Source organism: Ammospiza nelsoni, chromosome 4 (genome assembly GCF_027579445.1).
Source record: "Ammospiza nelsoni isolate bAmmNel1 chromosome 4, bAmmNel1.pri, whole genome shotgun sequence".
NCBI classification, from domain to species: domain Eukaryota; kingdom Metazoa; phylum Chordata; class Aves; order Passeriformes; family Passerellidae; genus Ammospiza; species Ammospiza nelsoni.
This window is the reverse complement of record NC_080636.1, coordinates 41,199,479-41,227,389: the sequence shown is the minus strand read 5'-3', so window position 1 is coordinate 41,227,389 and position 27,911 is coordinate 41,199,479. Positions and strand designations below refer to the sequence as shown.

The 27,911-nt window shown below is 46.5% G+C and overlaps 1 protein-coding gene across 1 annotated transcript in view; it reads left to right on the top strand.

The window, feature by feature from the left end:
- Positions 1–827: 827 nt before the first annotated feature.
- The window catches only part of ADAMTS3 (ADAM metallopeptidase with thrombospondin type 1 motif 3), a 56,051-nt gene continuing 28,967 nt past the window's right edge, over positions 828–27,911 (top strand). The window contains exons 1-4 of the mRNA XM_059470247.1: positions 828–930; positions 1,706–1,733; positions 6,859–7,250; positions 20,323–20,479. Of these exons, the coding sequence (XP_059326230.1) occupies positions 862–930; positions 1,706–1,733; positions 6,859–7,250; positions 20,323–20,479 (646 nt within the window). The 5' untranslated portion in view covers positions 828–861. The remainder of the gene's footprint in view (positions 931–1,705; positions 1,734–6,858; positions 7,251–20,322; positions 20,480–27,911) is intronic.

The following is a 27,911-nucleotide window of genomic DNA, read 5'->3' as shown; positions in this document are numbered from 1 at the left end:
TCTAGTGGGACCCTTGGGAACTGTTGGGATGGGACATGGGGTGATGGTTTTAAACTGAATGAGTGTCAGTTTAGGTTAAATATAGGGAAGAAGCTTTTTACCATGAGAATGCTGGGGCCCTGGCACAGGCTGGGGCCCTGGCACAGGCTGCCCAGGGAAGCTGTGTCTGCCCCATCCCTGGAAGTGTTCAAGGCCAGGTTGGAGGGGACTTGAAGCAGCCGCATTGAATGGGGGTTGGCCCATTGGCCCCCATGGCAGGGGGTTGGAATGAGATGAGCTTTGAAGTCTCTTCCAACCTAAACCATTCTGGGATTTAAAGACTGTAGCTGTTGCAGTCTGCCTTGGGTTAGTATGGGAACTTGAGGATGTGGTCCCGAGCTGGGGAGATGTTCTGGGAGTCCCTGCCAGGGTGTGATGCAGGCCGTGATGGATGTGTGGATGCATGGATGGATGGATGGATGCATGGATGGACGGACGGACAGGAAAGTTGTTTCTCGGTGGATTTCAGGCGCATGGAGCAAGGGCGGGGAGCGCCGAGGATGCAGCAGGAGCACAGCGATAGGATCTGTGCCGCGGTGTGTCGGTGCGCTGAGCCGGGCGGGTTCCCCGGCGGTTCCCCGGCGGGCCGGGCCGTGCCTGACGTGGAGCGCCGCTCGGCCGGAGGCGGAGCCGCCGCGGGTTTATCAGCGCCGCGGGTCGCGGCGGGCGCACAGCAACAGGCGGCGCGGGGGACCCGCCGCCTCTCCGCCCGCCCAGCCGGCCCCGGCCCCGGGAGCCGCCGCCGGAGGCAGGGAAGGCAGCGGCAGGAGGAGGGAGCGGGCGGAGCGCGGCCGGGGCCGGGGCGCGGGCGGCCGCCTCGGGATGGTGCTCCTGCCCCTGTGGCTTGTGGCAGCCGCGCTCCTGGGGGCCCGCGCTGCGCCCGGCCGGCAGGTGAGTGAGGGAGAGGGGGAGTGGGGGGACCCCTGCCCGCCCCTGCCCTCCGCGCTGTCCCCCGGGGTCCTCCTTCGTCCCCCCTGCCCCGGGGTCCGCGGGCGGTACCGGCCCGGGGCGAGGAGAGGCTGGGATGGACGGGCGGCTCTCGTTTCTCTGCCGTGCTGCGGACCGCTGCATCCAAGCAGCCTGGAACCGGACACGGCATCCCCGGCCCGGGCTGGATCCCGCAGCGGCGGCCTCTGGGTCCCTTCCTTCTGGATCCTTTGCCCCTAGGTCCCCTATGCCTGAAAGAGCAAGTACCAAGCCGGCAGTGAGCTGACCGTGCTCGGATAACTGCCACCGTCCCTGCGGTCACTGTGGTCCAGTTGGCTTTCCTGTTCTCTAGCCTAGATACAAAAAGCTGTCAGCTCACTGCTTCCTCTCTGCCCGAGCACCCGTGCTTCTTGGAGCTCATCGCTTTCCTGCTGTTAAATCCCCTTTTTGGCCACCAAACTTACTTTTTGGCACAGTGTCACAACGTATAGAACGGGTCACTCAGAATCAAGATTGCTTAGCAGCTCTATTTCTGTTAAACTTGCTGTGGTCTCTGTTAGTATATTGGGAGAACAGCTGTTTATTCAGTTAAGAAAGAACTGCCATCCCTGGAAATCAAATGAAGAAATGTACAAAATAGTGCAGAACAGACAAAGTGATTTTTCAGCCTTCTGCCATTCCCCATTGCATAGTAATTACACTAACAACTTTGTGCATGTGTTTCTTCTCTCTTCTGCAGGCTGGTAAAGAACAGCAGATCCAAAGAGGTAAGTCTTTTTAGCTATTATTTCTGCTATCAAGACAGAAATAAAAGAAGTTAGCTCAAAGGGTAGTTATTTCTAGAGAAGTGATCTGTATGCAGGCAAGCATTCCCTGTGCACCCCCCAGCACTGCCACCCAGAAGGGTTTGTAGTTGCAGTGACGTGGCACGGCTTGAATTTGCATGCCCTCTCGTGCTGCGGTTTTGCATCTTTATGTGTCTGTGCTTCCCTTCTGAAATACGAACCAGTCAAAGTTAGAAAATCTGTGGCTGCTGACTGTTGCCTTGTAAACTGATAGACCTGGGTAAGAAGGTGCTGTGCAGCGAGTTCAGGGTCGGTGGCACATGAGGGAGCTGAAGGGAAATGTGCCTCTGTGTGCCCACGGCATGCTTCTTACTGAGACTTCAGTCTCTAGGACTCTTCCCAAAGAGAGGAAGCTTCCTTTAATTGGGAGGATGCACCCACAGTGTAAATTTCAGGAGATCTGTGTTCATTTAGAGTAACTGGCGGTTGGGTGCTCCACAGGATGGAAGGGGTACTGGAAGGATGCGGAAGCTGGCATTCCCAGGGCATTAGTGGCAGGGAATGCCATTCTATGTACTCCTTCCCTTAGTGTAAAATGAGTCTTTGACCATCCCAGTACTGAGTGTGTGTCTCTGCACACGAGTGCTCTCTGGAGCTCTTCTGCAGTGGGAATGGACCCCAGGCAGTTCTGCTCCAGCTGTTGTTGGACCTCTAGCCCTGAGGTTTTGGTGCAGCTTTTGTTCAGAAAAGAATTTCAGGCATTTCTGTGAATTTTGGAGGTCTTGTCTCAACTTCAGTTCTGGCACTGTGAGCTTCTGGGCTTAGGTTGGTTTCTGCTGTGATCAGTGAATAATGGGAACAGAGACAGTGAGGTACATTTAAAGCTACCTGGCAAACAGATGGTTTTTCCAGTGGTATGCTGATCCTGTCTTTTATTTTGAGTCCTTTCCATGAGAAATGGATTGTATTTGAATTTCAGAAACCATAAGCTATATAGGAATGTGTCTTTTAAATTACACAGTACAAAATTCCTGAATCTGGAAAATAACTTTTTGTCCTTTAACGTCTTCCTTTCTTCCACGGCCCTGGCACTGCTGTAGTCAGGAATATTTGGGGCTGAATTTGATCCTGTAGATTCTGATTCAAAAAGTACAGAACCATAGAATCCCAAAATGATTTGGGTTGGAAGGGACTTGTATGATCATCTCATTCCAAACCCCTGGCCATGGGCAATGACACCTTTCACTATCCCAGGCCACTCCAAGCCCCCTCCAACGCAGCCCCATTCCAGGGATGTGGCAGCCACAACTTCAAACCATGGCTTACTCAGCTGAGAGCTGTAATGACTTGGAGGTAAAACCTGCAAATGCACTGTCCTACTTCTGAGTCCCAAAAAGTATTGCTTTGCATTGGTGGTGTGTATTTTGTGTTGGCCCAGGGCTGGCTCCTGACAGCAGCTGATCTTTTCTTGTAGCCTGAAAAGTCACCTAGGGAAATTAAGGCGCCTGGGGGTTTATTTCTGTTAGACATCATCACAGGGATAGCAAGTTAGCACACTTAATTGCCTGCATTGATGCACAGAGTGCTGCAGTGCCTGGGAGCTGTCAGGAGGGAGTCCTTGTGTGTCACTCAGCCTGAAGGTGCTGATGCTGTGCTGCACCTTGGCCTCCCACACAGCAGAGCTCTGTCCCTGCTCAGTGCCACTTCTGGGAGACACCTGTGGCACAACTCTGCTGGGCCCCACCGCCTGCAGGAAGCTACCTGCAAAACACCTGGAGCTGTGCAGAGGCTGCAAAAAACACCACACCAACAATCTCTTGAGCTGTCTGCATCCCTGGGACAGGTGACAGTGAAGTAGAGGAATGAGGATACCAGAGAGGTGTCCCACATCAGCCTCTCTCCTTGCTTTCATTCATCCAGCTTACCATCTCCAGATCCCACACAGCTTCATCCCTTTTCAGGTGCAGAGCTGAGTGGAAATTCTCAAGGAATCTGTCCCCCTTTCTTGTCTTCTACTTCTTTCTGGGCATTCCTGCCACCTGAAGGCAGCCAAACAGAGAGCAAAGGGTAGTTCTGGAGTGACCCAGGTTGCTGAGATGGACCAAAACTGCTCTTTTGTTTCTGGAAGCCACCAGCCAACAATGAAGCAGAAAAGGGTCATGGCAAAACCCCTGCTGGGCTTGTTCCAGTTGTCTCCACAGCATCCTCTCTTTATTAAGCATCACCTTGCTGAGTGACTAGAACAGCTGTGGTAAAAAGTCTAGGATTTTCAAGCCTCTGTTGAGCACAGCTGTTGTACAGTGCATGGACAGCTCTTGTGAGGCAATGGTGTTAATTTTGCAGTTTCACCAGGTTTTGAGGGGAAGGAAAGCCGGGATAGCTCTCTTCAGAGGCATTCTCTAGCTAATTATGTTTTGGCACAAAATGAAAGAATGCGTTCTTCCTTCTTAAGTGCTTCCTTTCAACCTAAACATTGTGCAACTGGAGTGGCATTTTAAGGCCAGATTAGAAAAAGGATGAAGAAAATTTACAGTTAAGTGCTTTTCCTCTTGTCTGATCAGCACTGTCAGCTTTGAATTAGCAGAGCAGATCGCCCTGAAATTTTAGCTTAGGAAAGGGAACACCTACAGCTGGGATAGCATTTCCTCAGAGCGTGCAGTTTGTGGAAAAAGGGTAATGTAAGTCAGCAGAGGAGTTCAGATGTCGCTGGGATTCAGTCATGTCCCATTTAATTTTAATTGCCTTTGAACAAAAGGCATTTCCTCTTCTAGCTCAGCATTTACAGACTCTGGAAAAGGCTTTCACTGACTCAAAACCTTGACAGTTGTTATTTTCCACCCTTTGTTCCTGCCTTCTTGGGGCTAGCTGGCTGCTCTTATTAGCCAAATAGCCAGGTTTTTCCCCCCAGCCTGTGGAAATGTGGGAATTCTGCTGCAAGATGTGCAGAGCAGATTCTCAGCGGTGCGGTGAACACAGAACTCCATCACCAGACTGTGGTCTCTGGCACTGAAAGTCCTGCTTAAAGAAAAAGGAAAACAAGCCACGAGGAATCTCAGCGAGGTAGAAGATGGAATGTCAGCCTGGGAATGAAATCCTGGTGTTGAAGCACCAGGAATGGGGAGATCTGTGTTTTTACTTTGACCCAGTTAGGATGTACAACCCAGCAGCTCTGTCTCCTGGGCATGGCCTGGTGTCTAATTAATAAAAATGACTTTAGAGTTTTAATTTGGTCCCTTCTCTAAGGAGACAGATTAACAATCCTGCGCAGAATTCCCAGTGTTTAAAATGGGAATTATCCTAAGGATAATGACCCAGTTAGGATGCCAGTTACAGAACCTGATCTTGTGGGTGTATGGCAAAATAGGTGGAGTTTGCTGCTGCTGAAACTCACCCTGTGGCTGCTGGCTGTAGGATGTGGGGTACCAACGGGCTTGGAAATGACTTTTCACATTCCTAGGATACAGAATTTGTATAGTAAGATATTTATAGTGCGAGAATTTACATGTGTGCATCCTACTAGTACCATAGATTGTGTTTCTGTCAGAATCCTCAGTAACTGGCTGGAAGAATATTAAAAACAGTTCCCTGAAGCCATTAGGAACATTTTCTTACTGAAGGTACTTGTTGAATGTGTGAGTCTCTTAAAACCCGCAGCCCTTGCTACCAGGAGAGAGGAACTGGCTGCTGAGCTTTTCCTCTATTTGGTTCTCATATCAAGTGTGATGCACACTGGGAGCAGGTGAAATTTAGCTCACTTAATTAAGTATATTTATTTGAGGAATTCTCAGTGGCGCTTGGGCACTGATATCAGAGCTATCAGATCTTGAAGCTTTTCAAATGAAATTGTCAGTAATATCACTCTGCTACTGCTTTCACCAGCTCTCCCAGGAAGAAGGGAGTAGGGAATAACTATTTTTGTGGAAGATGTCTTTTTAATTCTCACCTAGTCAAATAGAGAGGCTTAGACTTTGACCCATTCAGAGCAGAAGCGTGGCTCACAGCTTGACCTGGCTCTTCCCTTACAGCCTGAAAACCAGACACTGAATATCCTGATTGCTGCGAGATTACAGAAGTCTCACTGAAAAGATAACTCATTTGAATGGATTTGTTTTCTAGTGGTGTGAAATTACTTGAAGACTTGTTGCCTTAGCTGAGGGTTGTGCCATTGAGCTTCTGCAGGATTGATTACAAACAATGTGGCTTTGCTGGGTTTATGGCTTCTCTCAGCTGCACTAAAGTGCAAGATTTAGGCTCAAAATTGTGCAGATCTGTGTCAGGTTTTTTAATAGTTAGATTCATAGTTTTTGATCTCTGTTGCTCGGAGGAAAGGCAGCAGCAAGTTGCTAGGTAGGGGGATTTGTAGAAGGAAAAGTTACTGCCTTTACCAGTGCTGACATGGATTAATTTATCAGCAGCATGTGATCTGCTGGATTTTTTCCCTGTTTCTATTTCCTGAGAAATGGGTATGCAAATTGTGCTTATAACCAAGCTTGGCTCTTCATTTTCAAAAGCTTGATGGAAGTCCTGACACAGAAGCAAGATCTGTGTCAGGTGTGCAACAGAGCTATGTGGCATTCCTTACAGGAGAATTCAGAAGGGTCTGTGCCTCTCCTGGGGCTTGCCTTTCCTGTTGGGCAAGCCTGAAACAGGAAACTCCCCTGATAAATGTCAGTGAATATTTCAGGCTTTTCTCTTTATTTTTTAGGAAAATCAGTCTTATAATAGCAATTGATAGGAAGAAATTCTTCCCTGTGATGGTGGTGAGGTCCTGGCATAGGTTGTCCAGAGAAGCTGCAGCTGCCCCATCCCTGGAAGTGTCCAAGGCCAGGTTGAACGGGGGCCTGGAGCAACCTGGGATAGTGGAGGGTGATGTCTCTCCCCCTGGCAGGGGGTTTGGAACTGGATGCTCTGGAAGGTCCCTTCCAAACTAGACCATTTTGGGATTCCATGATAAAAGAGGAGCAGTGACACGTGCGTAGCTGAAACAGGAATCCTAAAATGGGATTTTTGGAAGGGGAGATGTGAGGCGGGGGGGTCCTTCAGTCTTTGGGCTCATTCCAGGCCCCTGACCTTACTGTGCCGTGGTGTCTGGTGCATTTCTTGGCAGAGCTGCGTTGGAGCAGGGGCAGTCCCTACGGCTTGGTGGTTCCCATCAGCACGGCGGCCGATGGCAGCTACGTGTCCAACGTGCTGTCGGCCGGCCGCCAGCGGCGCTGGGCGCGCGAGGCACCGCACGGCCCCCGCCAGCTCTACTTCAACGTCAGCGCCTTCGGCAGGGACTTCCACCTGCGCCTGAGGCCCAACAGCCGCCTGCTGGCTCCCCGGGCCGTGGTGGAGTGGTACCAGGACTCTGGCAGTGATGCTGGCAACGCCACTCGCACCGGGAGCGCTGTGGAGCGCTTGTGGAAGAGAGAGCCCCTGTGGACCGACTGCGCCTACGTGGGGGACATCACAGACATCCCCGGAGCTGCCGTGGCCATCAGCAACTGTGATGGGCTGGTAAGGCTGGTTTCTTGGCATTTGTGTCTCCTGTCACGCTCTGGGCACAGCTTTTGTTGCTTGTAACCACACGTTCCTGGTGACGTCATTTATGGAACTTTATTTCTTAGAAAATATTAATGCCCTATTGCTTTGCTTTGGGATAATTTCTCTAAGGTTGATAAGCAAAGTTCTTAACATCTCAGGTATGTGAGAGGGAACTGAAACCTACATGTTGTTGGGTTTCCTTTTTTTATTTGCATGAGGTGTTACAAACAGGAAAATGAATAATGAAGACATTTTCAGACTTAAAAGGTGACCTTTTTTTAACTGAGTTTAGAATTTGGTGTCCAAATAATCCCTCTTTGCTTCTCAGGTACGGAAATGATGGGCTGCCCTGTTATCCAAGAATAGCAGCATTAAGTTTTAAAGGGTTCTTTATAAAGTGAGCATGCTTTTTGTTCTCTTAGCTGCAGTTTTGTTTCATCAGGAGGTGTCATATGAGAGTTGAGCAAGGGGTAACAGGTTTGTTTTCGATCTGTCAGTGAACATGCAGGTTTCCCTGTGGCTGAGCAGATGCCCAAATCCCAGAATGAAAGGCTGGGCATGTTTGGTGCCCACACACCATTCCTTGGTTTGCTCAGGCAGCAGTGAAGGCCAACAATACCCACCTTGTGCTCTGTCACTGGTGCAACATGCCTGCCACATCCAGGGAGATGGATGTCGTGGTTGCCCTCCTGCTGTTTGAGACAGAAACCATGTGAAGAAGTCTGCAACAAGCATCCTTTCTTGGAAGTGTCTTTCCCACTTCCTATAGCTGCCACGTGGTCATGATTTGATTCCATTTGGAGATAAGTCCTGGCTAGGAAAGCTCCCACCTCAGCCGTGGCAGCAGTCACTGGGAGTAACTGCAGAGGTGGCTCAGAACCCCCATTCAGACCAAAACTCTTTGAATTCCCTTGCTTAAGGAAAGGAAATACTGGTAGTGTTTGCATCAGAGGTGATAACCAATGTTAGTTTGGTGTGTTTTGGGGGTTTTTTGGGGAGTTTTGAGGAGGATCTATTGGCAGTGTTTACAAAGGCCAAGCAGACCCCTGGCTGGCTAGATGGAGCTTCCAGTGGAATGGCTCTGATGGATGAGCCCCTGGCAGCTGGGTGTTGGCAGTAAGCCTGAGTGAAGCTGTTGTGTTGTGAAGACAAGCAATTGGATTAAATGGAATGAGATTAGGGAGTGTAGCTCTGGCACAGATTGCTGTGGGGCTGGCAAGCTGCTTGTGCTGTGCTTTCAGGTAATGGAAGCCAGAGGGGGACTCCTGGAGGGGGAGTGGCTTCACAGGGACAGAGGACAGGGCTGGATGGCATATTGGGATGAAATTCTTTGCTGAAGTTGGTGAGGTGCTGGCACAGGTTGCCTGGAGAAGCTGTGGCTGCCCCATCCCTGGAAATGTTCAAGGCCAGGTTAGATGGGGTCCGGAGCAACCTGATCTACTGGAATGTGTCCCTCTTTTCCCATAACATCCCATGTGCTTCCCATGGTTTTGGTGACTGGAGCAGGAGAACATGGCCTTTTACTTTGATGAGTGTGGGTAAATGCTCCTGGGTAACTCTTGTCTCTCTGTTTATTCCGACCTTCACTGTTTTAACATCTCTTGGAGCTCTAATCATGTGAGTGTGAAAGAAATAAATAATCCTGATGAGTTATTTTATCCTTTTTTCCTCCCAGCATCTCCCAGGGTAGCAAAAGGAACTTGCAATTACTGTCTCTGGTTTCTCTGTTGCTGTACTGTGTGTCTCTCAACCCAGCCAGAATCCTCAGTGTATCCTAAAGATGTGAGGGGTGAGATAATATGGCTTAACAGAAACTGGAACAAGAGTGAGAAATTCTAGGGGCATGTGTGTGCTGGAGGGATTTGTTTTTGACTTCAAAGGAATTTAGACACTCTCCAGAGCAGCCAGCTAGGTTCTGAAGTTGTGGAGAGAAAGTGGAGGGAAGCACCAGGGTAGCAGTTTGCACAGTGTATAACTTGTAGAAGAAGTTGGATATCGTAAGAGAAAAAGAGCATTTGGTGTTAAATTTTGATTGTTTGATAGTAAATATGTGGAATAATCAGCATTTGCACTAGCAAAGTGAGATTTTGCCAGCAGTCTCTTCCTGAATCTAAACTTACATTTAAACCCCCAAATACTTGAATGCTTTTGTTTTGAAATAGTTTGCATATCTGCTTTTGCAATGGAAGTTGTCTGTCTGCCATCAGTTCTGCAAATTCCTATTTTCACATCTGCTTAATCTCCCTTGGAAATGACCCTGTTTATTTAAAAATCCCACATGCATGTGCCTGCACTTGTCATGGCAGAAGAACCCTTCATTAGTCACAGAGGAGATGCCTCTTGTCTCCTTCACTGTGTGTCGGAATGCTGGTGCGTATTTCTACTGTTGTTTGGTCAAACCAGCAGTATTTATGGTCAGAATCCTTCAGGGGTGCAAGGTGCCAGCCTCAAGAAAACACTACAAATGGTTTAGGTTGTAAACAGAGAGAAGGCAGCAAGCCTAACATTTAGAAAGAGTGTCTTAAAACACTTTGTACCTGTTAATGTATAGAAAATCACCTCAGTTTCTCAGTTAGCTTCCTGCCTTTGTGACAAACTCTGAGCAGTTATTGGTGTGTGATGCTTTTAGCTTGTACTTCCAGTCTGGACTGTGTTCCTGTAGATGTGTGTCTCTGTGTTGGAGCTGGGATCTGGTTTGTGCTCACATCTGTGCCATCCCAAGGGGCAGGGCTGGTTTTCTGTTTCTCCCAGAAACCTTGCTTGTTTCAAAGGAAAGGGCCAGGCCCAGGACAATAAGCCTTTAATCTTTGACTTCAGATTCCAAGTAAAATGGGACTTCTTTTTTGTTTGTTGGAAGTGATTTGGAGTATTTTGGTTTGCTGAAATTCCATGGCCTTCAAGCCCAGGGCAGCATGTGGTTGTTGGAAGTACAGCTGTTTGCAAGTGGAAGATGCTCAGGAATCTGCCTGCCTTGTAGTGTTCAGCTGCCAAAGCAGGGGAATCCTGGAAGACAGACCAACCATCAAGAATTTAAAAAAATACCCAAACGTGCTTAGATCTGTCATTTGTGACAGATTATTCCTCACTTGCTTATTGCCATGCCTTTTTCCAAGGATATGGAGATGTGAAGAAACACATCTGTGCATGTTCACAGCTACTTTCCTTTGGCAAAACTTCTGGAAATACAGGCTGGAGTATCTCAGACTGGAGATAATTGCACAGGCTCTAAACTTGGTTCAGGAAAAGCTTTAAAAATCTGTAGGAGTTGGGGCTTATGGGATCCAAGGAGTTTCAGGGCATTTTGATTTGCTTCAAATCCTTTTTTATTACCATTGCTTCATCAGGACTGAGCTATTAAGACTTATTTCTTGTTCCTGTCCTGGTTCTAAGGTACTGTTTCAGCATGACTTCCCCCAAGCTGGCAAGACAGAGCTCCTAAATGGGGAAACATCTTTCTAGGAGCCGATGGTGTTTGAGCCCAGTGTTTTGGAATAGCATTTGGGAGACAAACACTTGAATTGCTGCAGAGCATCTGGTTGTGGAAACTCAGAAACATCAGAAACTCCTGCTGAGTTTGGGATTGGGACTGGAACTGAGACTGTCCCCTCAGGCCTGGAGGTTTCTTCCAGTCCAGGCTGAGAGCTGTGGTCAAGGGGACATCTGGTCATCGAGGACTTTGTGGGAGGGCAAAGCACAAGGACAGCAAAACAAACCCCAAGGAGAAGGAAGGCAGGACAGAGCCCAAGGAGAAGGAAGGCAGGACAGACCCTGGAGAAGGAAGGCAGGACAGAGCCCAAGGAGAGGGAAGGCAGGACAGACCCCAAGGAGAGGGAAGGCAGGACAGACCCCCAGGAGAAGGATGGCAGGACAGACCCTGGAGATGAAGCTGCTCTGGCTGCGTGCCGCTCTGGCAGATGGCAGTGGGGCCTTAGGCTGATTTAACACTCCCATATTCCTGCTCCCCTGCCCTACTGTGCTCTTCCCACAGTAATTCCCTCCTGCCATGAACTCCTGTGACCTGCTGTGCCTGCTCTCAGCACTGGTGCTCACTGTGCTTGGCTGCATGGTAAGCTGGGCCTGATGGGCTGCAGCTGGACTCCATCCCTGTCACCTCTCTGCCATGCAGCACTTCCCACAGCCCTAGGAATCCATAGGAAAAAGGATTTCTCAAAGCTCAGGGACTCCAGAAACTTGGGAAAATGCATTCCCTCATTTGGGAGTGGGGGCTGCTGGAGTAAAACCCAGAGGGGAGGAGCATTGATTGAGAAGGGAGGCGATGGGCATAGAAGTGTGTCAGTATAGTGCAAGATGTTAAACTAGAAGATCTTTCATAGGTCTGGTTTTCTTCTCCCTGAAATTTATCACTCAAAGCAAATCAGTCCTTCACCCTTACTTCATAGTCAAAGTTTATGCAGACGGTTGCTCCAGCTCTATTTATTTGTTCTTGTTTGTTTTTATTAATTTTTCTAACATAGCCAGATCTGGTCTAATGACAGCTTTGCCTCATTTCCAAGCCCTTGTGTCTCCTCCTCTCGCTCCTGCTTACCTTCCAAGACAGACTTTGTGCCTTAAATATTATGCTTTGGCCCCTTAAGATGAGCCTTTATACCTCACAAGGGATGTTTGGAACTTGTGAGGGTTTGTACCCCAAAAATGATGTTTTTAATCCTAGAGACAAAGTTTTGAACTCCAGAAATGAGGCTTCATGACCCAAAAATGAGTTTCTTAGGTCTAAGTGTGATTTAGATCCTATGTATGAGGAATTAGACACTCAAGATGTGTCTTGGACCCTGAGGGTTGATTGAATGATAGAAATGGAGCTCTGGACATGGGAAATGAGGCTTTGGGCACTATAAATGCAACTTTGAGCTATATGTGTCCAAAAAGGTGGAGGTAGTTTAGCTCTTTTTGGCTCATAGGAAGTGTTTGTAGGCCCTTTGTGGTAACAAATTAAACTTGTGCTGTTTGTCTCTATCCTCTGTTGGGGAGCAGGTGACAGCGGGTTATCAGATAATTGAAAGTAAAGATGAAAGGAAAATCAATCCCATGTGTTCTGACCATTCTGCAGAATTCCTCACCCTCCAAGCTGAGGAGAGATGCAGTGAGTCCAGGCTGGCATCTGAGTGACCTGTGTTGTCACCTAAAGTGCCTTCTAGAAAACAAGGACCTCCCTGTGGGGCCTCTGGAACAACCAGCAGGAATAGCCCAGAACACCTGAACTGTGAATTTAACAACCACCCCAGGCTGGGCAAAATGTGGACGTGGCACATAGCCATGAGTAGAAAATATGGTGCTCAGGAGACTTGGGTTGTTATTAGTCTCTTTTTTTCTGTCTTTAGGTTGGAGACAATATTTGAAGGTAAATTGAGAAACTTGACAGTCTAGTGTGGGCGAGGCCAGGTGAGGAGAGCATCCTCTAGGAAGGGGTTTAGGAACAGGCAGCTGGAGAGTCTGCCTGGAGACTTTCCATAAAAATCTCCACTTTCGTTGCCACAACTTCAGACTTTTATTTATAGTTTATTTCTGATGTTGAAAAATTCTTCTGTACAGCAAAGCACAGGTTTACATGTAATCCCTCCTTTTAAGCAATATATTTAGGGGCTGAAACTGCTGTTACGGATCAGTGTGGTTAAAAATGGTTTGGAACAAAGGGCTGGTGGTTGGGTACTGCTCTGGATATGTCTTTTGTAGCTGTTATTTAATCACACCTTGTAGTCCTGGTGATGCATGTTCACAAAACACTGCTTTTAGGGCACTTGGGCAAACAATTTCCTTTCTGGATTTTTCCCTCTTTGTTTCCAAAACAGCAGACGCTTCTTAAATGTTTTCATTCCTGGAGGCTCACAGCTGACAGTTTATAAAATAGCAGAAGCTTATTAAAATGACTAAGTACAGCCCTTTTTCATGGTTTCAGTAACAAATCCCAGATTGTATAAACCTGTGTGGACCCTCAATGACACACCTACAGTGCATGAATTGGGCTCTCATTCCTCATGTCCTGCCTCCACATGTCACCCGTGGCAAAGTGTGTGTCCCAGGAAAAGAAAGTAAACAGATACTGAAATAGCCAGGGTTATCAACATTCAATCCTTGTAGCCTCTCTCCAAGTTCTCACTGATGGTGGAGTGAATCTGGTGATGGTGGTGCTGAATTTGTGACTGCATTTGGTTGGGTGGAGGTACAGGAGCCATATTCAGCAATGGCTTTTTGGTGGTCCATGTTTATCCAGTGTTGGATGTACTTGGATCTGCAATTTAACCTTCAGGGCACATGGTGTGATGTGTGCAAAGGGGCAGTAGGCAGGACTGGAGAGAAAATACTGTGCCAGGTCATTGAGGAAAAAGAGTTGCTCTACTCTTTCCTGTTCTTAGTTTTCTCTCAGGGTCATGCTGCAACTCTGAACATTTTGCTCCCATCCAGGCTTTGAAAGAGTCATGGAAAGAAAAGTCACTTGGTTCCATCTCTGGCCCCTGTGTTTCAGCAGGAGCTTCTTGAAATGATGGATAAAATGCAGCACTATTGTTCCCCTTAAACCAATCTTTGCTTTCACTTCTATTTTAATAGATACTTAGTTTTCATTGAGTGCTTCTGCTGCTTGGCTGAGAACGTCAGTAAATTACAGCCATGCAACACTAAATCAGCTTCCCTACCTCATAAAAATCCCTTTGTCATTGCCTTTCTTGGTTTATGCGTAACCAAAGGTGTAAAACTACTTCTCCTTTTCCTTTGAGAGATTTTACCATAGTTTGGGGTTTTTTTCCTTTGTGCAAGGATGTAGAACCAATCTAAAGCTAGTTTGATGGGAGTATTCCTAGCTTTGGTGCTTCCTAGCTTTTGATCCCCAGAGTATTTCTGTTCAGAGGAAGCTGCATCAGTTTTCTGTGCTCCTCTGACTTCTCTCTGAGGAGATGATTCCTCTCCTACATAGTTTGGGCTGAGTTTTCTGTTGCCTTGGAAGGGTGGTGATGCTGCAGCGTCACTCTTGACTGTTGTGTACAGGCAGCAGATAAATCAGTATTTATTTTGTGTGCCACAGTAGAAATGGTGTTGCTGACATCCACATCATGGGATCTTCACATTTTGGCATTATTTATTTGCTTTATACTTTTGGAGTATTCAGCACTTGAAGCTCTCATTTCCCCTTCTCTGAAGACGATAAGATGTTCTCACTTTTTGTTTTCCTTTCCACATTTTAGAGGAATCTATGACTGGTGGCATCCCATGACTTCTGGATTTGGGAAAACACCAGGTTTACTGCAGAACTGGCAACATCTGCTGTCTCCTGTACAATTTCTCCATGAAATAGCTCCCAGTAAAGATCTGCTGTAGCTGACACAAAGACAAAACTTGTGCTCGGTAAATATTTCTACAGAGATTTGCTGAGACTGGGGATGTGCCTGACTGCTCTGAGCATGTTCCATGCATACTTTTCCCTCTTGAATAGCTGATATTTTAAACCCACAGTTCCTTCTTTAAGGACAAAGCCTTTGGCCTGCCAGCTCTATGCGGCAGTTTGCTGTTAAAATGAATCCCAGTAGGTTTTCCAAGAAGAAAAAGGAGAGACATATTTTTCCACGTAAAATCAAAGTTTGTTTTTTTCTCTGTGCTTTTGTGTAACTCTTAAGGGTTTCCATTGAGTTTTCTTCGATTTTCTGAAAGGGGGAAAAAGAAAACCCAGAATTTGGATCAAAACCAAGCATGAGAAATTTCTGCATAAAGGAATTTTCTTATGGATGTTTATAGAGGAGACTAAAAAACTTAATTCCAGTCCAGTGCAGTGACCCAGTAAATGCTGACATTTTCTTTTCTTCTGTGTAAATTCAACGGGAATTTGGTTAATTTGATGGCTCTTCCACATGCCTCTTGCTCCTTAAAGTGGTATCAATTAGTATGTTGAGAGACTTCCTGTGGGCAGATGATTTCCAGTATTTTAGTAGGAGCTTGTCTAAGAGCCTTCTTAGTATTGCCCATGGTCTGGAAGAGGATATTAAACATTCCTACCTTTTCATCTGTTTCTGAATCCTCTGAACAAATAAGACTTCTCTTGGCAAAAGATTTTTTTTTAATTTAAAAATCTGGTATTAATGATTGGTCACCCAACTGGTGCTGGGTTAATAATTTAGTTGTCAAGTCCCTGTGCTGCCTGTGTTCAACACTCTTCAAGGATGGAGCCTAAAATGATACAGGAGCTCTTGCTTTAATTCTGAGATGCATGGCCAGGATGAAATATGGCCTAGAACATGGATTTTACATCACACCGATCTTCCAGAGATAGAAAGTGGGCTGTGGAATTTCTGCTTGCTCCTCTGGGAAGCACTCCAAGGGTACTGGAGCTGGAGGGTTAGTAAAAGGGGATGGTTTACCCCAAAACCATGGTGTTTTCCCAAAGCCAGACACCTCCATGGAGACTGGAGGCCCATCCATGGAGGAGGAGGAAGAGGAATACCATCTGCAAACCTCCTCTGTTTGCACCCAGCAGCTGGATCAGCAACATCTGTTTCTCCAAGATGTGCACAGTGCTGCAATATTATTTTTTTCCAGCATTCCTCCAATGTGTGGTGTTTTTTCATATGCCGAGTATGTCGAGACCATGAATACTTTAACATGCAGAAGATGTGGAAGGAGGGAAGTTATGTCCATTTGCATGTTTTTTCCCTTCCCTGCCACAGGGACCTGCTGGACTGGGTGAGCACAGTGGGACTTGGGACAAGGGCCTGGGGTGACAGGACACGGGGGATGGGCCTTCAGCTGACAGAGGCCAGGCTGGATGGGGTATTGGGAAGGAATCCTTCCTGTGAGGATGTTGAGGCACTGGCATAAACTGAAGAGTGGCATCATGGGCAAACTCAACAAGTTGAGAAGTTTCTAGAGGATTTTTGGAAAGGAACCCAGAGAGTCAGTTGATTCTTGCCAAAATGTGGAACCTGTGCAGCATGGGAAATAATATCCACCCAAGGAACTGAAGGGGTAACCCTGGAGCTACAAAAACTTAGAATCAGTGTCCACCCACTGTGGCTCAGTTCTGGGGGAGGCTGGCAGGGGGAAATGTGCTGCAGGCAAAGCATACTTCTTTGCTTTTATTTTTCTTCCAATAAATCAAGCAGTGTTGGGTGCAACTCCAAAAGCTTTTTGCCTTTGGGTGGAAAGTGGAGCAGCAGGTAGGTGTGACGCAGGTTTTGCACAGTCACCCAACTGAACCCACCTTAAGCCAACAGAGAGGTGAAAGGTAGCAGTGTTTTGGGGCTGAATCGCTGTTTTCAGACCAGGCAGCACCTCTTTCATAAAAGCATGTCTCTGTCCACTCCTGAAGAAGTTGAGACTGGAGGGCTGTCTCCAGAAGCTGCCCCCTCCCCTTGCAGGTCCCAGGTGTTTGTCTTGGCAGGAGGCAGTGTCTGCTGGGCCGGGGCTGGGATATTAAACTGCGGGAACACAGAGCTCTTGGTGCCTTTCAATAGGGCTTCTATTCAGGTAGGGGCAGGATAGAGCTGTTGGGCACCTGTGATTGTCCAGCAGGAAAAAAAGGAGGGATGAGGAGTGGGGGGAGAACCCTGGCAATGTTTTCCAGGTCCATCAATAGAATGGTGAGAAGAAAGTGTTTTCTGGGTTGGTTTGACTGCTGAGTCCTTTGCTGCAGTCCAAGCATTGGTGGATGGAGAAATCAAGGATGATACTGGCTGAAACAGTGTGGGATGGCACAAGGAACCTCCTGAACTGAACTTCCCACAGGTGGAGAGCCTTGTAAGAAATTTTACTGCAAGCTGATTGATGCATGTGTGGCCCAAAGTGAGAATTTATCCAGGTATCCTGATTCTGATACTTTGGATAGTTCTCACTTTCCATATATATTCCAGATACATATTTCTGCACCTAATTTTTAAGGTATATGGACTGATTGATTCATTTAGTTTCCATAGAATGGAAATTGAATTTCAGTGGCCTTAAGCTGAAGGATGAAAGGTTTGGATTGGGTATTAGGAAGAAAATTTTCCCTGTGAGGGTGTGAGGCCCCAGCACAGGCTGCCTACAGAAGCTGTGGCTGCCCCTCGATCCCTTGGAAGTGTTTGAGGTCAGGTTGGACGGGGCTTGGAGCCACTCGGTCTAGTGGAAAGTGTCCCTGCCCATGGCAGGGGGTAGAACAAGTTGGTCTTTAAGGTACCTGCTAACCCAAACCAGTCCATAATTCCATGATTCTGTGTGGGAAAGAAGGGGAGTCCATTTTGGATACTTGGAGGAGATGAAGGTGGAAGCTGAAACCAGACCATGACAGACTTCCTCTTTATTGGATAGACCAAACCTCTGTTGGTCTTCATGAGAGTGAAGGATACTCAGCCTCTCTTGGTCAAATAAAGGCTTCTGCTGCCCTTGTTTTGAAGAATGGAAGGGGGAAGATAAAACATTTGGAGAAATCTCGAGGCTTTGAAGTTCTTGATGTACAGATCCTGTCTGTTTCCCTGTGTTGGTGCAGATGTTGGACTTGATCTTGTTCTTTGAAGCAAGCAGGTTCATCCTCATGAGCACAGTCTCTCCTATAAAACAGGACACAAGTAGTTCTCCCTTTTCCCACTGAATTTTTTAGTGTCCTTGGATTGGACAGTAACTGCCTGGCTCTTTGACACAAGCCTGCTTCACTCTGCTGAGAGCTGTGATCTTCTCATGCTTCCCTTTGAGGCAGAGTCCAACAGCACAGCCCATATTTGCACCTGTGCGTGACTGAGGGGGTCAAAGTTGGAACCACCTTCTGGAGGGGAAGGGGATTTTGGCATCTTTAGATCCCTGTGTTCATTCCTGATGTTTTTCTTGCTTGTTTCTTACTAAGGATGACTATTTCATGTAGCCTTCTGCTGCTGAGCAAGCTCCAACCTGCTTATTAATCTTCTTCCACTTATTGACAGCCTGCTGTGTTTGGAGATGAATGTAGAGCTTTGAACATAATGTTAAGTTTCAATTTTTTAAGCTTATATCTCCCCTTGGAGATATAAGCCTAAAAAATTGAAACTTAACATGACATTAAGTTTCATTTCAGCTCTTCCCAGTGAAGACCCAGCACGTGGTGTTTTCAGATTGCTGTGTATGACAGAGGGATGTGCAGATCCTGGGACAGAGAGAGAATGTCTGTAATACAAATGAAGGTTCTCATGTGGAGAGATGCAGGGAAGCTCTGTGCATCTTGAATTCCCGTATTGTGTTGCTGGTTTGCTTAAAGCAGCTTTACAGATCTGTTCTCTCACTGATCAGAGCTGGTTTAGGAGAAATAGCTGCTAATTAATGCCTCAGTTCCCCAGGGTGTCACGTCAGTGTTTGAAAAACTCTTTCTTTGCTGTACAAAGGCATTAAGGAAAACATAATTTATAACATTTTCTTCTTTCTGAGAGATTTTGTGTTTTGCAAAGTGTTCCCAATGCAGATACCAGCAGAGTTTGGCATGGAGACTGGGAGCAGAAGGTGAGAGCATCCTCTGGCCTCGTGGTGTTGGCCATGGGATGGTAGGATGGGTTTAACAACCCAAAGCCTTTCCTACTCTCTGGTGATCAGTTTTAGAAGCCCTTGATAATGGATCAGTGTGACTGCTGAGCAAACTTCCTGACATTTTGAGGGTGGCCTTTCCAAAGCTCGCCCAGCAATTCACTGCCTCACCCACACTGCAAACCGCTAGGAAAGGGGGCATTTGACTTCCTAAAATACTTTTGGAAATCCCACCCATAATGTTTAATACTGAAGGTAAATGTGGCCATTAATGGACACTTCACAGCTCCCCGTTGTGCTCTCTGAATGAAGGGCTCTTTCCTCTTTCCCTACAAACACCCCATGCATATTTATAGGGAATCAAGTTCCCCCTTAAATACTGTTGATTTTGGCTCAGGAAGTGATTCCTTAGTTTAACCTGCCCTTGTAGGTTATTTTCTCAAGGCTTTATATTGTTTCTTATTCCCTTATGCTTGTCTGCATCTTTTACATTTTGGAAGGAAAAAAAAAAAAGCCTTTTCCAGATTTTGCTTCTTCCATTGACTGTCTAGTAAAGGATATAAGTTTGGTGTCTCTGGGAAGCCCTCCTAGGTGTGCTGCCTGGGCCAGACTGGGTTTGGCCTTGCTCCCATGTACCTTTTATTATGATCTCCAGCAGCACTTGCTCTTGCATCTCTCTCACTCCACAGAATTCCCTCTGTTCACTCTGCACCATCTGTTCTGGATTGAGGGAGATAGGAAGAACTGCAGGGATGAAAGGAATTAATGCTCAGAAGTCATTTAGACAGCTGCAGATACTGGGGAGCCAAGTAGATGCAGATGGGGTGCAGATGGGACCTAGGGCAGGTTTCTTCTTGATTCTCCCCTGGGAGAAGCGAGTTTGTAGGAAAGCCAAGGGGTCAGTTTAATTCCCTGAGCCTCAGGGCTGAGGTGATGCTGGGAACAGACAGGTTTATTCCAGCCACTCTGCCCCAAAGGCTGCTTTTGGATTTTGGTGGTCCTGTTGTCTTCCCTCTCTCACAGGATCATGAAGACACCTCTGGAGAACTCCACAGTAGCACAGATTCCAACCTGCCTCCTTCAGTGGATGGAAATTTTGAATGTCATTAATTTGGAAGAAAAAAGTAGTAAAATTAATAGCATTCCAAGATTGGAGACTGCTTTCCTGGATTGCTCCATCAGTGTGCTTTTGTGGGAAAAAAAAATAATTTCCACTACATACTTTTTTCTTGAAAATCCACCACAGCCTTTTCTCCAAGGGAGCCTTGAAAAATACGTGCTCCGAGCACCTCCCTGGCCATCTCTCTGGCTGGGGAGAAGGAAGCACTGGGCTGGCACTGCAGTTTACAGGGAGGATTCACTTGGAAATGCACAGCCTGCTTCTGCCCCTTCGTCTCCATTCATTTGGATAACTTCAAGTTCTTTTTGTTGGTGAATAATTTTTTTTGGAAGGGAAAGAAATGTAGGGGTTACAGTGGTATTGCAAGCATTTTATGCTTTGTACCTCTTGGTGCTTGTTTTAGAGCCTGGGTCTTCAGGCTCTGAAATGGCATATAGACATGTTTTCTCTCTTCCTTACCAGGCTGGAATGATCAGAACTGATGAGGATGAGTACTTCATTGAGCCTTTGGAGAGAGGAAAGCAGATGGAGGAGGAGAAGGGAAGAATCCACATGGTGTACAGGCGCTCGGCGGTAGCGCAGCATCCCCCCGACGCGCTCCCCGATGTGCACACAGGAGGTACAGTACCCCATGGGGCTGCTTGCAGGGCTATTCCAGGTGACTCCAGCCTATGGAAGCTTTTGGAGGAGGCTGTACAGCTCCTGTTCAAAGTTTGGGTCCTGTTTCTTTCTGAGTAATACAAAATTGTGCCAATTTTATTGTTTTCCTCCTTCTGCTGGTTGCTGTGAAAGTGCTCTGAAGGCAGTTGTGTTGATTGGATATATTTTGTCACATCCATGAATTCCCCTCTGCCTTGAAGATGATGTGGTTGGTCCATCTGAGAATAGTTACTGTGTCTGAGAATAATTATCATTGTGTAGTTTAATTCATTTGCTTGTGCGTCTTTTTAATGTTACACAAACCCTCATAAGCCAAGGCATTGCATATTGAAGGTTAAGGGTTTTGAGGCTCTGGGCTCAGGGTGAAAGACCAGCTCTGCACCCATCAGTGCTCTGGCTTTATTTGAGTATCATTCAGCTTCTCACATTCTCACTGTGTTTATGTTGTGTTCACATGTTGTTGAAACTGCAAAGGGTTTGGGAAATAAAAGAAGTATTTACAATGCACAGAGCTAGAGGTGCTTGGCTTTTGGTACCCCAGCAAGGCCATTCTAATTTAGCTCATGAATCTGTGGGAAGGTTTAGCCTGGAGAAGAGGAGGTTCAGGGAGACCTTCTCAGAAAGGAGGTCAAAACTCCCTGAATGGAGGTTGTAGCCAGGTGACACTCAATCTCTTCTCCCAGGTAAAAAGTGACAGGTCAAGAGGATGTGGCCACACATTGCACCAGGGCAGGTTTAGATTGGATATTAGGAAATATTTCTTCATAGAAAGGCTTGTCAAGCCTTGACACAGGCTGCTGAGGGCTGTGGAGGAGTCACCATCCCTGGAAGGATTGAAAAGTCACGTAGATGTGGCACTTGGGGACATGGGTTAGTAGTAGCCTTGGCAGTGCTAGGGGAACAGCTGAAGTCGGTCTTGGAGGGCTTTTCCAACCTGCAGATTCCTGAAGGTTAAAGCAAGATGCCCAAGCCTGTGGAACCTGAGGAAATGTTTGCAGTGGTTGAGTTGTCTGGTTGGTATGAGCTGCACATGAAAATATTCCTCTTTCTTCTCTGTCCTCACTCCTCCACCACTGTGCTTGGGCTGGAGGCAGCCATGCAGAGTACGCCCTGCTCACGCTTTGGGAGCTCAGCCAGCACACACAGGAGTCCACATTTTCAGTGACACATGACACATGACTCAACAAAACAGCCATTAAAATACAAAAGTACTAAAAATTGTTGCTGTCAATGAAGTCATCACAGAACTGGAAGCAGTGTGACAGCCTTTCTCAGCAGTGACATGGGGACATGCTGTATCATGTTTTCCCTACAAGTCACTTTTCTGGGAGGGAAGCTTCCAGCTCTAGCTATGTGGAAGGAGCCTGCAGTCTGACAGGCCATCTGGTATTCCTGCAGGATTTACAGCATTTGGGGGTTGGTTGGACATTGCTCAAACAGTTGGACAGAATGAGTGTAGGAGTTGGAAGTCGAAAAGCTGCCATCCTGAGGGCAAGGCTTGAGCAGTGATCACAGGGCTGAGGAGCATGGATGGGTTCCTACCTGGTGCTCTCATGGAAGTCAGCACACATACCCACTTCTCTTTCCCTGTTTCTTTTAGGGCTGTCCCTTTGATGAAGCTCCCCTGAGCTGTCTTAAGTGGGAACCAGAAATGTGGGGCGTTCTGGGGAAGATGTTGGGATGCCTCAAGCTGCTGGATAGTGTGGGTTCAGCCTTCCCACCCTGGAGCAGCACCCTGTGCTGATTTCTGTTGATGGTATCCATGGCTCTGGACAGCCTCTTGAGGGAATGACAGTGGCAATTTGCATGGATTGTTTTCATAATTTGCTTTGCATGGAGACTGATCTCTTTAGAAGCCTTACATGATACATTAAAAAAATCAGATTGGAAATCCTGCCCCATTCCTTTGGGGAATTTTTGTTTGTGTGTGTGCACAACCAGTTTAGGCCCCTTGAAGGATTCCTTCATTAGTTATTGCCTTTTTACACCTCTGTCTTTTCAGTCATTTTGATGTGAGTAAGATCGCTTGCATATAAATGGACCTGAATATTTGGGTTTTGTTTTGATACCAGACAATTGTAGATAGTTTTATATCTTCTATGCTTAGAAAATGCCTCTGCTCTCACTCAGTGGTATCAGGGAAATGGGGATAATTTTCCATATTTTGACAGACTGTTGGCAGGATTGACTATTTCTATGTCATGGGTAATCTGTCTGCTGATTCAGAGGGTCTTGTTTGACTGTATTCCTTGGAATCTGATCTTCCTTCTGCTAGGTGAGGCAGTGCAGGGAAGCAGTAGATCTTGACCACCAAATACTAAAATAATTTCATTAACCCCAAATCCTCCTTAGACCCTGTAGTGTCCATTGGACAGGGTATTTGCTGGTTGGAAGTGCTGGGCTCAGGTTAGTTCCCCTGGACCAAGGAAGCTCTTCCTCTTCTGTGGGGAGGAAGGCAAGGCCTCCCATGGGAAATCCCAGCTATTGAAAAAATACTTAAATGCAGTGGGATGTGATGCTGGATGTTTGTTTTTAAGCATCTGGGATGAGCACCTGGTCTGGGAATCATATCCCACAGCAGGACAGTGTCTAGAGGTCTCCCTGGGTGTGAATACACATGACAGGCTCCTGCCAGCTTTTCCATGTCAGGTTGTCCTGGGATGACATTTGTAAGCTCCACTTCCCCAGTCACTTAAGTCTTGATCCTAAAGACACTGAACATCTGCGCTTCTCATTGGGTTGAGTACTGCAGGTAGTCAGCATTCATTTTGTGTTACTCCCCTGTAATGTTTCTTAAATCAAAGTAAGACTTGGTTTTATTTAAAAATCATTTTCCTTTGTCCTTAAGGGCAAAAAGGAGCAAAGGCCAAGTCTCTATGTTGAGGGTGAAGGGTCTGAGGGACAGAGAGCGAATGAGCTGTGCAGACAGAGCTGAAAGAAACAGAGCTGTGTATGAGGCTGTCATGTTAAAACATGATTTAAATAAATCCTTACCATTTTCTCACAAAAGCAGGTTTTTACTCAGGAATGGAAGGAAATGCTCTCAGGACAAGCCTGTGGTTGGGAGGTTTTGGAAGTATAACAATGATATTACTCTGGGTAGGATGAAAAGAAGCTGCTGTTAATAAGCTGAGAAGCATCACTGAAATGTGTGATCATTAACCTTATTACTTGAAAGCACTCAAGATGCAGCAGAAACAGGCAAAGAACTTGTAGAATTTACAATCATATTTGCACCTAGGAGTTCTGCTGAATTTGTCTCAGTAGTGTGATAAAATAAAACCCAAGCTGTGTTTCAGAAACATAAAAGCCTGATCCAAGTCCGATGGAGTCAGTGGGAACACTCAGACTGACAGCAGTGGGATGATGAGGCAGGGTTTGGATCACATGCTGCTAGAGCTGATAACTGAGTATTGAATTTATCTTTTCTCCTGTTTGTTCACTTATCATTTTTTCTGTGCACTTCTGTGTGGTAGAATGATGACACCCAGCCCTGAGCTGAACGGTTCCACAGTGTGGTAATGTACTCGGAGCTTTCCTCTTTCATCCTCCTCTTCACACCATAGTATTTCTTAAATGACAACCTATTCCCCCAGCAAGCACTTGAGATGAAAGTATTTTTGTAATTACTTCCTAACAGTGGGAAACAAGGAGTAGGAGCCTTTATCTCCCAGCTTCCTTTCAGAATTTTCATTTTCCCCAAAGAACCAAAGTGCCTGTGTGTCTGATGGGGTTGCCGTGGCGCTGGCATCGAGTGTCTTTGTCCCAGGTGGGAAACATGTAGGAGGAAGAAATGATTTAGGAATTGCTCCTGGTTGCCTGGGAATGAAGCCCTGGAATAGAAGGTAGAAGGGTGGGAAGGCTATTGCCTGCTTGGGAGACCTCCCTGTGCACTTCCCCAGGCACTGTAGTGGTTCTCAGGGACACTGTTGTGCCAGAGGGTGTCTGAGCTCTTTCTCAACAGAATTTCTCATGACCTGTGTTCTAGTGGAGGATATTTTTGATGCTGCACTGCCCACCACACAAGTTTGTGCATCAGAACAATGGGGAAGATGGAAATGATTTCTGTGTAGACTCATTACAGCATGTTGTGTAACATCCTCTGTTCAGTATGGACAATCTTGTATAAATACAGCATCCCAGCGTGGTCTGGGTTGGAAGGGACCTTAAGGACCATCTTGCTCCACCCCCTGCCATGGGCAGGGACACCTTCCACTATCCCAGCCTGCTTCAAGGCCCGTCCAACCTGGCCTTGGACACTTGCAGAGATGGGCAACTTCTTTGGGCAGCCTCTGCCAGGGCCTCACAACCCTCAGAGGGAACAATTTCTCCCTAATATGAGGCCAAAAGTCTCTCTCCTGCTATCTGGTAGTCCCCCAAGAAAGGGCCACCAATAACTTGTATTGATGGCAATAACCTTCATTGTCTAAGGACGTCCTCTTCTTTGTCCAGCACTTCTGGAGTTTTGCTTTTAATTCAGTCTTCTTCTCTTACATTGAAACTGAAGTGGATTCTTGGAAGTTCTTCACTGAATATAGTTTTGCTTAAGGAAATGGTAATCAAATGGAATAGGAAGAGCACATTATGGTGTAAAAGAAAAGGAGTGTTGGTGATGGGTAGATAGGAAGCAAGGGGAAACACAGACTTTATAGTGAGGAAAAGCTTCCTTTTTTTTTAAGAAAGAAAAGCTTGAGAAGGAGTGGATTCGAAGGTGCTGTGAAGTGACTGGTGTGCTCTGTCTGTGTCGGGGAGGTTGTGCCTGATGATGAGAGCAGGAACATCCATCTGCTTAAGTCGTCTTCTGTTCTTGGCAATAACAAAGGAAAATGATTTTTAAATAAAACCAAGAATAAAGGCTTCATTCCAACTGCAGGCACCCAGCGCCAGAGCAGTAAAACACACAGAAAGATCTGTATGAAGGGAAAATTGAAAAAATGGAGACAGGTCAGTACATTCAGCTTGCAGCCATTCCAAGGCTTGTACCCTTTTCCAACAAAAACTCCCTGTGTCCCCAAATTGCATAGGAGGAAGAAGACTTTCAATAAGCAGTGGTGCTGACAGAGAGGAGAGGGTTTTAAATAATGTGTAAGCAGCTGGTCCTGTGCGAAGGAGCCTCTTTGGTTTATAGATGACATTCTCAAGGTAACCTGGGAGAGACATGCCAAGGTGAGGATCACCCTTGGGTGGCCCATGTAGGACTGAGGTCCCTGGCTCATCTCCACTGCTGGGTTTGATCAGAAGGGTGCACATGAGATGGTTCAAAGTGCTTTTTATGGACCAGGATATATGTACCAGGATGGCACCCTCTGAGAATATGGGAATGGGAGTCAGAGGAGCTGCCTTAGCAGGGGGAGTTTATGTGAATTAGAGGTCAGAAACCGGAGGAAATGAATCCTCCCACAATTTGTGGGGGCTGAGGCTTGTTCATGTGTTTCACATGCACATTCTACAAATTTAGGACCGAAATGAGAGCACTGAGAGACTCTGTCACTGGGAGCAGAGAGCCTTGTTTGATTAGTCTGTGTTCTACAGCAGACTTTTGATGGGAAAATGAGCTCAAACATAGCAGTTTGTGTCATAACATAAAAGAGTGATTTCCATGCTATAGGACTCTTGCTGGACTTTCTCCTCCTGAATTTTCTGCAGTTTTTGCATTTTTCCCCACTGTGAGACACCTGGTTTTTAATGGGTTTGAAGCTCAGTAAATTTATAGGAAGATCCCAGAAACAGCTTAAGAATCCAAGCTGAGGGCAATTTAATTCATTTCTATCTTTGAAAATACCTGGATGAGATGAGATCTATGGTTTATGACAGAGAAGGAAAATGCATCTGGTGTGTTTTGAAGGAGCAGTTTGGATGCCATGCTCCTGCTTTGGTGGGGTCCATTTGGGGTTACTGTGGACTAATTCTTGCTGTGCCCCATGTATTGCACCAAGACGTCCCAGAGCTTGCTAGCACCCTTCCCTTTACCCCTTCCAAGCATGGTGCAGATGCTGGATGAACTGATCTGGTTTGTGGTGTGTGGGATGACAGAGCTGGGCAGCTGGAGCTGACAGGAACACGGGTGGAATGACAGACATGAGAACAGCAGCCTCGTACTTCACACTGCTCCCAGGGGACTGAGTTTCCTCAGATCCATATCTGGGTTACACAAGTGCAGAAATCTTTCCAAAATGCAAGAGTAAAACACTGCAGAGTAACAGCATGACCCAGCTGTTGTTTGCTAAGAAAACAGTGTTGTTTTGGGTTTTTTTTCCAGAATACCTTGCCTAATCATTCTTTAGAGTATTCCAATAACATGGGACAGGATCAGCCAAATAATTAGGGTTCTGGAGGTTATTAAAAGTCACACAAGTCTGCAGTTAGAGTTGGAAAGGAGGGAACTGATGTCTCAGCGAAGCTGACTTCTCGTGTGTGTTGCTGGAGAGAGGCTGACCTGTGGAACTCTGTGTTGGATTCCACCACATACCATGTGGTTTGGGAGGAGAACCCAGGCAGGGATGAAGAGCTTAAGTGGCTTGTAGTCCAGGAGTAGCCCAGGGAAGCATTTCATTGCTGTGTCTTCCTTTGTAGCATTATTGGCAGGGTCTTTCCTAAGCATTCCCTGGAAAAATCTGAGGACCTAGCCCCAGGAGGCATGGCCTTGTGTCTCCTTTGGCATTTTACCTCTCCACCCAGGTAACAAGCAGGCTGCTGCCTCCCATCAGCCAGTGACATGCCTGCAGGGAAGAGATTTGTCCTTCCCCTTGTTCCTGGCAACAGACTGGGTCTGTCGGGTGGCTAGAAAGGGTGGGATTTTCTTTCTTCTCCCCTAGTTCTGCACAGGATGCCCAGCAGTGCACCTAGATACCTGGAGAAGGCTGGGTTCAGACACTGGCATCCTGCATGGAGGACAGGAGTGGTGGGCTGTGAGTGTGTGTGGAAGTGCACACTTGATTAGCAAGCACTCTATTTTTGTGTGAAATGACTATCCTGTAGCCATTTTTGAAATAACTATGTTCTGTAATCCTAGAGACATCAATTAATAAATCCACACCACTTGGTTAGTGCAGATTAGCATAAAAACTTCCAAATGTACAGATCCTCTTGTGCAAAATCCTGATAATGTCTAAAACAAATTTTCAACTGCAACGGGGTTAAACACAGTGTTAACTGAGCTTTTTTAGTCTCTGCTGGAAACAGTAACAGGTGATGCAAGGAGCTTTGTGCTTTCTTAATGGAGAGCTCTTCTGCTTCTCCTCACTAGTAGCTCCAGAGAACATAAAGTCACCATTTCCAGGAGGAATAGTAGTTGTGCTTTTCTCTCCTTGACAATAAATCTGTTAGAGGTATTAAAGTAAGAGGTAGTAGTAGCTCTGTTAATTATTTACAGAAGTCAGATCAGTGGGGGA